The 9,807-nt window shown below is 41.5% G+C and overlaps 1 protein-coding gene across 1 annotated transcript; it reads left to right on the top strand.

The window, feature by feature from the left end:
* Positions 1–49: 49 nt before the first annotated feature.
* qrsl1 (glutaminyl-tRNA amidotransferase subunit QRSL1) lies at positions 50–4,127 on the top strand. Its single transcript, XM_044046862.1, has 11 exons — positions 50–178; positions 876–1,035; positions 1,117–1,215; positions 1,317–1,413; positions 1,498–1,659; positions 1,756–1,931; positions 2,263–2,375; positions 2,500–2,692; positions 2,810–2,927; positions 3,363–3,568; positions 3,852–4,127. Exons 1-11 carry the CDS (start codon positions 155–157, stop codon positions 4,058–4,060), a joined length of 1,557 nt encoding a protein of 518 aa, XP_043902797.1. The 5' UTR covers positions 50–154; the 3' UTR covers positions 4,061–4,127.
* Positions 4,128–9,807: the final 5,680 nt, after the last annotated feature.

Raw genomic sequence — 9,807 nt, 5'->3', positions numbered from 1 at the left:
AATCAGTGTGCGCGTTACTAACCGGCTGTCCAATCACAGGACGCGCTGTTAGACGGTGGCGACAGGAACAAACATGGCAGCCTAGCACCGCTGCAGCTACTGTACAGTGAAGGTTGTTAATAACTTGGAAGGTTGTGACAGAAATATCGTCAACATGCTGAACCTGACAATAAGAGAGGTCAGTGTGCGTGTTTACGTCATTTATATTGTATTTTAGCTTAGCTTGACTTTAGCTTTGTTTATCTTTACTCATTGTTGTTGTGCTCCCTCCTAGCATAAAGATACGATGTATGACTAATTATTAGGACAACTACTCAACTGCTTTACTATCTTCTGGTTTTTAAATATGAAGTATCGGTAATGCAATGTAAACATTGATTGTGGTGGTGGTGGGGGGAAACATGAGCAGCTTTATACCTTTAAAGTAGAAGTACTCAGATGAGTTTAAATGTAATCAAGCAAAATCAAATCTTACTGTCAAATTTTATAAATTCAAATCATTATTTATATAGTCAATAATATAAATAGCAATGATGTAGACTGACTCAATTCAATATTGCATTTATCAGCATCATCGTGTATAAGCTGCATTATGATATTGGCAGGAAATGTGTTGGGTAGTTACCTTTTATTATAATACTTAAGGGCAACTCATGGCCAAAAAGAAAAGGATATGGACAAATGATCTATTACCAATTGTTCTGTTTGCAAAAATAACAAATTCAGGTATATATTTTAATTGGACTTTTTTGTGTATAATATCTTAATATTTAAATAGAACAGAGTCTTTATTGATATTGATAGAAACAATTGTGCTCTTTTTTTTTTAACAAGTCAAAAGGTTTGGTTTCAAAATGCTCACCATTGTTTTCCAGGTGTCTTTGGCACTCAGGGAGGGAAGGATTTCAGCAACAGAACTTTGTAGGAGATGCCTGAACCGCATCAAGAAAACTCAGCATCTTAATGCGTACATCACTGTGACAGAGGAGCTGGCACTGAAGCAGGCTCAAGAAGCAGACAGCAGGCTTCAGCAAGGTCTGTACACATGAGTATTTATTTGCATCACTCGTCTGTGGAGTCACAAGTTTTACTGTTTGGGACTTTGTCTCCTATCAGGTGTCTCCAAAGGTCCTCTGGATGGAATCCCTTTTGCAGTTAAAGACAACTTTTGCACTGAGAATATCAAGACCACATGTGCTTCCCGGATGCTCAGAGGTATTGTCTGCATATCACCTCAGTGTTAAGTTACCATGTCTTATAATGTTCCACTTTATGTCAGTCCACTGACTAATTACCTGTGACTGTTTTTGCTGCAGAATACTTTCCACCTTATAATGCTACAGTTGTTCAGAAGCTCATGGACCAAGGGGCTGTCCTGGTGGGGAAGACCAACATGGATGAGTTTGCTATGGGGTAAGACCTTAGGTATGTTCTTTCATTTCTTTTTTTTAATTTGAATAAACCAAGAGTACATGTTTGTTTGTTTTCATTTCAAAGCGCGGGCAGCACAGATGGGGCTTACGGACCAGTAAGGAATCCCTGGGGCTATGCTGCTCCCTACAGAGAACAGACAGGGGCAACGCCAGACTCTGATTGGGTGATCACTGGAGGAAGTTCAGGGGGAAGTGCTGCAGCTGTGGCTTCACTGACCAGTTTTCTGTATGGAAACACATTCACTCATTTATATTAAAAACAATTACAGAAGTAGTGGCGCTTGCAGATTAAAAGATCAGTTGCTTTTGTAATTACTGACAGGGCTTTGGGTTCAGACACAGGTGGTTCTACTCGTAACCCAGCAGCACTCTGTGGTGTCGTGGCCCTGAAGCCGACCTATGGCCTGCTGTCCAGACACGGTCTCATCCCTCTTGTCAACTCTATGGACGTTCCTGGCATCATGAGCCGCACTGTCAGTGACACAGCCATCGTCTTAGGTAGCAAAACCTATAGAGTCTGTCATTATAGACACTGAGGGTGATGCACCTCAATTGTGTTATTACACTAAATTCAGTGTTTCTCCTGGGGATTTGTGGTGAAAAAAAAGAAATAGCTCTCAAGAACACAGGAATATAATCATTGTTTAAATGAAAATATAAGAAATACATTTGCCATAAAGGAAGAAAATCTATCCCCTGTGTTTGATAGACACCGACAATGATTTGTATGCCTCTTAAATCTGTCCACGTTTCATATTGCTATTCATTTTACATGCAATCCTCAAATAGTGAACTGCATAACTGAGATTTTTAATGAAATGTTACACAGGAATACTCCAAGGCCTCGATGTAAGAGACTCGACGACAATTCCTGCCCCTCCATCCCTGACGGAGCTACCTGAAGACTTTGATGTTAAGAATCTCCGTGTAGGCGTCCCTAAGGTGAGCCATGAACTCACCTGTAGTAATGCCATTCTAAAAAACACTTGGGAGCAAAACTAAAAATGAATGACATACTTTAAGTTTAAGTTTTAAGGTTTTCTTTTGTTTTATTCTGTCCTTTCAGGAGTACCACGCCCCGGGACTGTCTGTGGAAACTCAAGCTCAATGGTGTCGTGTTGCCGACATGTTTGAGAGAGCCGGCGCGAGGGTGGAGCAGGTGTCGCTCCCCCACACTCAGTTCTCCATCGTGTGCTACCACGTCCTGTGCCATGCTGAAGTGGCTTCTAACATGGCCCGATTTGACGGCCTTGAATATGGTATGAACCTGCCTGCTCTATAGACTCTACAGAAAAAGGAAATCATATTTTTCTGCCATTATTGTCACAAGATGGTGATAATGGCAATGTATTTGATTTGCACCTCTTCTCTGTCAGGCCACCGTAGTGAGGTGAACAGCTCAACAGAGGCCATGTATGCGTCAACGCGACACGAGGGCTTCAATGACGTAGTGAGAGGAAGGATTCTTTCTGGGAACTACTTCCTTCTCAAAAAGTGAGACATCACACTGAACCTATGCAGACCATCATGCTTCATTTCACCCATCTTCAAACCGGCGTGGAAAGGGTGACAAACCAGGAGTTAGGTGCAAACAGGATAGTCATAGACCAAACTAAGACACAAAGTGACAAATAATCAAATCACAAAAAAAGGAGAGCAGTCACTGTCTTAATTTAACTGTGGATACATCATGGCTTTCAATGGAAAAATCCAAACATACAAATTCATGTTTTTTCTCCTCTGTATCAAATAGCAGCACTCTTTTATCCTGGCATAGAACTGACTTCATTACTTTAACCAGTGTGTCTGCCATTATCACAGTATACAGTTACAGTCTCGAATGTCTTACTTCAAATTTAAGAAGACATTTGGGGAAGTTGTTCTATTTTAACAGGAACGATAAACATTCATGTGGTTTTGTTTTTTCAGGAACTACCAGCACTACTTTGTGAAGGCACAGAAAGTGCGCCGGCTTATCGCCGATGACTTCAGGCACGTGTTCAGCTCAGGTGTTGACGTGCTGCTGACGCCCACCACTCTGACTGATGCAGCCCGCTACTCCGACTTCACACAGGAAGACAACCGAACGCGCAGTGCACAGGAAGACGTGTTCACTCAGCCTGCCAACATGGCAGGTACAGAGAGGAAAAAGACCGTTTTAAGGCAGAACACCTTAAGTTCACAGGAAGTTCTGCGTGCATAGATACACTTAAATACTCTGTGCACCCACACAACTGTAACTGAACACTTTTCCCTTAAATGAGTAAAGATAAAGCTGCTTCTTCTGTGCAGCAAAGGCTAAGTGTATCATGTTTTCTATTGAAATAAAAAGGGTTTAATTGCTGAAGGCAAACATAAACATCCTCCTTTATCACTTTAATCACTCTATCTTTTATCTCTCTTCTGCTTCTCCTGCAGGTCTGCCTGCTGTTTCAGTGCCGGTTGCTTTATCAAGGCGAGGGCTTCCCATTGGCTTACAGCTCATTGGCCCTGCTGTCCAGGACATGAAGCTGCTCAGTGTTGCCCAGTGGATCGAGCAGAAGGTTGGATTTCCCTCCATCAGGGACTACGACAACTCCAGGAATGAAACAGGAGTGACAGAAAGGGAGAGGACTTCCGCTGTATGACAAGAACTTATGGACACCAGGATTTTCATGAATATGCTGTTAAATAAAAGTTGCTTTCACAAGGTGATTGTTATTGTAGGTGTGTGCATTCCATCATATGTACCTGCACCAGGTAAATCAGGAAGCAGGGCTTGACCTACATTACTTTTGGTTCTATATAAAACAGCCAGAGTGTCGACAACCTTCTGCGCAAGAGGGAAAAAACAAGGAAGTCGTGGGGCGGCGGGGGGGTTAACTGCCAGCTCCCCAGCTTGAATGTATTTTAATATCGCGGAGAGATTGCAACGAGTACTTTGATGAATGGACCTTTAAGTTTAGTGCTTATTTGGACAAAGGTTACAGCTGTTAATCACAATGGAAGCAGGAAATTTAGCTGCACATCAAGCTTTCTTTAACCCATGTGGCTACAGAAATAAGCCACATTTAAGAAAGTGACAAACAGAGTGTCACAAATTAAAGCGTTATTCAAATTACAAATGTCAGTTTGGTCGTTGGCTGTAGGTGATTGGACATTGAAGACGTTTCATCACACAAACCAGGTGAGAAACGTCTTCAGCTCAACTCAAGCCAGTCCAGTCGCCTACAGCTGAAGAAGACTGTGATCTGGATGACTGGGAACCTTCACTGACAACTTTTTAATGCACAGTATATTCTTATGTTCTATTCCTGCTGGAACAGAATCATTTCCCAGTCTGGGGTGGATAAAGTCTGTCTGTCTGTGTTCATGTCTCCAGTGGACAGTGGACACAGGCGCATACATAAACAAGCTTGTGTTGAGTACAATGTATAGAAATGATGTCACAGGTCACTACACAGGCAGCGCTCTTCTCCTCCTCCTCAATATACTGTATATGATCATAAAGATGATTGTTGTCCACTGGGGGGCACAGGTAGGCTGTGTTTCCCCTGGGATTTTTACACTGAACCTCTGGACTAAGGATGAAACTGCACTTTCACAGATCTAAAAAAACAAACTCCTCTCTCCACCTTGACGAAAGTGAACAGACATGTTGGACATTATTCCATCGGAAATGCCGGCCTTAAACCATTTTGGCCCGGACAGATACTGTCCCTGACGCACTGAGAACATCCATATTAGTCAACTGCAGTGAAACAAATCCAGACTTCCAATTACAGAATCCATAATATTTTCCCAGGGTTCTCTTGTTTCCATTGTCAACAACATGCAGATTTGGGTATTAGGTAAATTGGACGCTCCAAATTGACTGTAGAGAGTGGATGTTGTTTGTCTCTATGTGTCCCTGTGATGGACTGAGGATCTGTCCACGGTGTGACCCCGCCTTTCACCATATGTCAACTGGGATTGGCACCAGCGCCCCCTGCGAGGACAAATAAGCCTCTCATTTAACCTTATATAGTGCTAGTTTTATGTCATTTTAAAAGTAGCTCACACTAGTTTGTGCTTGGTTTCCACAGCAACCAGATAACCCACAAATGCCCCTCTCCTTCGCTTGTATTAGTTTCCCAGTCAGAACGATAATGCAGTTCTGAGTTCCGATTTAACCGTGTGTGTAAAATCTAGGTGTGAAAAACAGGAACAGGATGAAGGGCGTGTGTTGATTTACTAGCAGCATTTGACTACAACCCCCCCACCCACCACATACACAGACTCAACCGAGTCTCAATCAAACAAGTCATATTAAAGACTTAAACCAGTCAGGACTTTCATATAAACACGCATTCATTATTATAGTAATTATTAAATGTTTATTCTCTTCAAGGTTTTTGCTTAGGCTCCACATTTATGCACAGGATGTGGTGACAGACTACATCTCCATTTCCTTGAAGCGATGACAACGATGATGCGCGCTTTGATGCACAATAAGTGACGGCATACAGTTAATCCATCGTCTGTATGGGTGATTAAATACCTATAATACCTGCAATATTATACAGAGAAGAGAAACAACAGCAGCTCACACAATGAGCAAGCACCAGGCAGAAGTGGAGAGAAACTTTTGACTTTTAACAAGAAGAAGATAAAACCTCCGCGACTCAACCAGACACATAAATGTGCGGCCGTCTGCCAAGACAGGTTGGGGTGAAATGAAAAAAGGTGGACAGAAGAGCGACGAGGAGCAGATATGTCAGGTTATGATGCTTCATTGTTTTGTCTCTATAGCAACAAGATGTCTCACACGAATGTTACCTTAAATACTGACATTAGTCACAGAGGTCTGAGAATGTGGCTTGTTCTTGGTGTTTGTGCTCTATTTCTAAGTGAGTCTTCACAGGCTCAAGAGCAGTGGGTTTTTTAATATTCCTCTCTCTCTCACACACGATGCACACACATCTGTGTCAATCCTGCAGGTGATGATACAGACATCGCTTCACCTCCGCTTTAAAAACAGCAAACAAACCAAAAATATCAGACAGCGACTATTTTAAAAGTGTCTTTTCAATAAATAATATGATGAATAAAAGTGTTTTAAGTCCCATAATTCCTTTCCCAACACTTGTAGAATATATTTAGATTTTTAAATAGTGTTGAGCTCAAGTTATTTGGTTTTATTTTGTAGTTGATGATTTGCTCACATGGTGCACATTTATACATCTGTTTTAAAAACCAGTCAGTAAAGTTCAGTATCACCATACTGAAATACAACAGTGCAAATGAATACTAGGACACTTTTGTGAATTTACTGCCCTTAAGGTTAAAGGTGACACTGGTTTGGTGTAAATAACACAACGATAATTAATGTAATTTATAAAATCAACAATAGTCAAGCCCAGGTGGTTAGAGGGGGGTGTGTAGTCATTTGTGACTGCAGCCAAAACACAAAACACATCACACACACACACACACTGCAACCTCATGCTCTCATTTGTGCCAAAACACACATTCCTGCTTTTGAGAGCAGCAGCTAAAATGGCTTCACAGCTCAGGAATGAAAGCTCGAGTGTCCTTCACCTCTCTCCCTCGTCATGTCCTTCATCTACCCTCGCTCTTTTTTTGCCTCCAAGAATGTGCTCCCTCCCCCTCCCCTTATCCACCTGCAAACAAATACCTAACCCAAACTCAGGGCTGCTTACATTTCAGGTGGACAGAGATGGGTGGAGCAGTTAGAGGGGAGGAGAAGGTCAGCGTTAAGTGGTCACACTCTAGTGGCTCAAATCAAAGAATTCCTTTTTCCCCCCCAAAGTGACCACACTAGTGTCATTAAATCATTATGGTGCTGCAGGAATGTGGCTTTTAAAAACTTTAACTCAAGTATAAAGAAGACATGGCTGTCCACATGTCCCAGAGGCTAATGAAGATGGACAAGACAGATCCAAATCTACCAAAAACATTGACAATTGAGCTTTGTCATGTGACCAGTGGGAGGTGATTCCTACAGGGTGGACACAGGTGAATTCCAGTAATCTTTTACAGAGATCCTTTGATGGCAGCCATGTGAAGGCAGGCTTGGCTTGCTTTTGGTTAAATGGTTTGACGTTTTATTTTGGGGAAAGACTGAGAAAAGGTCACCTTTCAACTCCAAGTCAAACATTTCTCATAGTAGCAGCAAGTTAAACTGCAAAAAGTGCATTTGACTGAAGTTAAACCACCATAAGTGTACACGTGTAAAGTCACAGTGTGTAACCATAAGGAGCAGAAACGTCCCATGTGGCTATAGAAATAAGCCACATTAGAGGAAGTGACAACAGAAAAGCGCCATCATGTCAAATTAAAGCTTTATTCAACTTACAAACATCAAAATCTAAAAAGGCCTGATGTTTACATTAGTCACATTCCAAAGTTTGCAATACAAAAAACAAAACTGTTACACTCGTTCACAATCATTAGGTTCAAAGGCTTCAAGTCACACACACCTGCAGTAAGAGAAATTCATTGGTTTCTTTAAACTACATCCGTGTTCTTTAAACAGGATGTTGGGAGCAGACGCCACGACCATGAGGGTGAGGTGTTGACAAAGGTGTATTTTCAGGTGGTCCATGATGGTTTCCTGCCGAGAGCAGGGGCGTGCATTCATCGACAAGTCCACAACCTCATGGGAAGGTATCTTAAAAACATTTGTTGGGCAACTCTGCGCCCCCCTCGTTCAGCCTCGTTAGTGGTGTCCAGTGTGGTGAGCCGTCAGTCCCGGGTCATTGGGACCATCCGTGCAGGAGAGAAGCTGCCAGAGCCAGCGGCAGCAGCACAGAGACTCCTGCGCTCCTCTCACAGCCACTCTTATCTTTGGATGTGGCGTTGACTGAGGCAGTGGGAGTCACGCTGTGGTTTCCGCTCGTAGGGGCTGCAGTTGTGATTCCCGCTTGAACCACCTGAGGGGGGAAAAAAAAAAACCCAAAAAGAGTCACATTTACTGGTGCGTAAAAGTCAGTTCCTCACAGATAGAAAGGTTAAAGTAAGCCAGACCATCAAAGTACAGGAGCACAATACATTTTAATAAGCTGAATTTTGTGTTTACAAATTTTTTTCCCCCTTCATCTTAAACCTCTTTCAACCACAATACAACCTAATTTTCAAAAAAAACAAAAAAAACAAAACAAAAAAAACAAAAAAAAAAACAGTGTGGAACAATTCCTCACCAACGTTTTTAGTTCAGATTAAAGACAATACATTTTAATGAGACATTAAAACACAGTAAATGTTTTTTTTTTAAATTAATTCTTTAACAGATAATTGTAAAAACGGCTGACTCTTAAATCAAAAGCAGATTCATCCATTAATCACGACCACCTGCGACATTAAGACACTGTGATTAAGCGGCACAAAACCTGGTCAATTGGCAAAAAAAGGTGTTTCTTCTCCCCCAATAAAAGTTGTGAGAAAGGAGAATGTGAGAGAAACTGACCTGTGAGGAGAGAAGAGCCAGCAGGAAAACTCCAAGGACAATCACACTCAGTTTGTTCATCTTTGCGTGGGACGGCGTAAGTTGTCTGCTCTGCTCGAAACAATGAAGCGAATGAAGTCAAAATCTGCTGCAGTGCTTTATATACAGGACGTGACGTCATCAACCACTCAACACCACCTGCTGTCTGAAAAAGCCCTTAATTAATCAGAGTCGAGAACAGATGTTTGTTTGCGTAACATTATTTCAGCTCTTTTTCTGTCTCATTGAGAAAATGTACCGCGGCCATTTCATTAGTATGATAATATATGTTTGAATTCCAATGGACAGGTTTATTACTTCCCTCCAAGTTAGTTTAACAGCGCCATCCAGTGGCAACTACTGTTAAAATATGGTCAGTATGGCTTTGAATTAAATTAGATACGTTTGAATATATACACGCAGCTAAAGAGGTCCACTTTAAAACTTTAAATTGAATATTTCCATCCAGATAATCAAACAGAGATTTGGTTTTAATGCGAATAATAATACTGCAGCAAGGTACTTCAGGAAGATAGAGTGTGGTCAAGCTAACTGACACTAATTTCTCCGCGGTCAAACTTTGAGAGACTATAAGGTCTGAGAAACAAAGCTGCGAGGATTTTCATTATTTTTCTCATTCAGAAATGTGCTTACAAACGTTCACTTAGACATACGGTGCACGGTGTTTTTATTTTGAAAACCGGATTTCGATGTTCTTCCAAATCAGCTTGACGCATTGGATTACAGGTTTTTCACCGTAAAAGCCTTTGGAAAAATGGCGCTAACGAGTAGAGAAAACGAGTATCTCTAAGTTACGTTTTTATTCATGAGAATATTATGAACGTATCATGACAATTATAATGATTTCTGGCCAGTGTCGTTTTATTGAAATGAAATACACTGAGATGG

Source organism: Solea senegalensis, linkage group LG16 (genome assembly GCF_019176455.1).
Source record: "Solea senegalensis isolate Sse05_10M linkage group LG16, IFAPA_SoseM_1, whole genome shotgun sequence".
NCBI lineage: Eukaryota > Metazoa > Chordata > Actinopteri > Pleuronectiformes > Soleidae > Solea > Solea senegalensis.
The sequence above is the reverse complement of the archived record's forward strand: the minus strand, read 5'-3'. Positions and strand labels throughout refer to the sequence as shown.

Coding starts and splice junctions, on each gene's coding strand:
- qrsl1 (XM_044046862.1), top strand. CDS start 155: ATGCTGAACCTGACAATAAGAGAG. Junction 179..875: donor TGAACCTGACAATAAGAGAG/GTCAGTGTGCGT, acceptor ATTGTTTTCCAG/GTGTCTTTGGCACTCAGGGA. Junction 1,660..1,755: donor GCTTCACTGACCAGTTTTCT/GTATGGAAACAC, acceptor AATTACTGACAG/GGCTTTGGGTTCAGACACAG.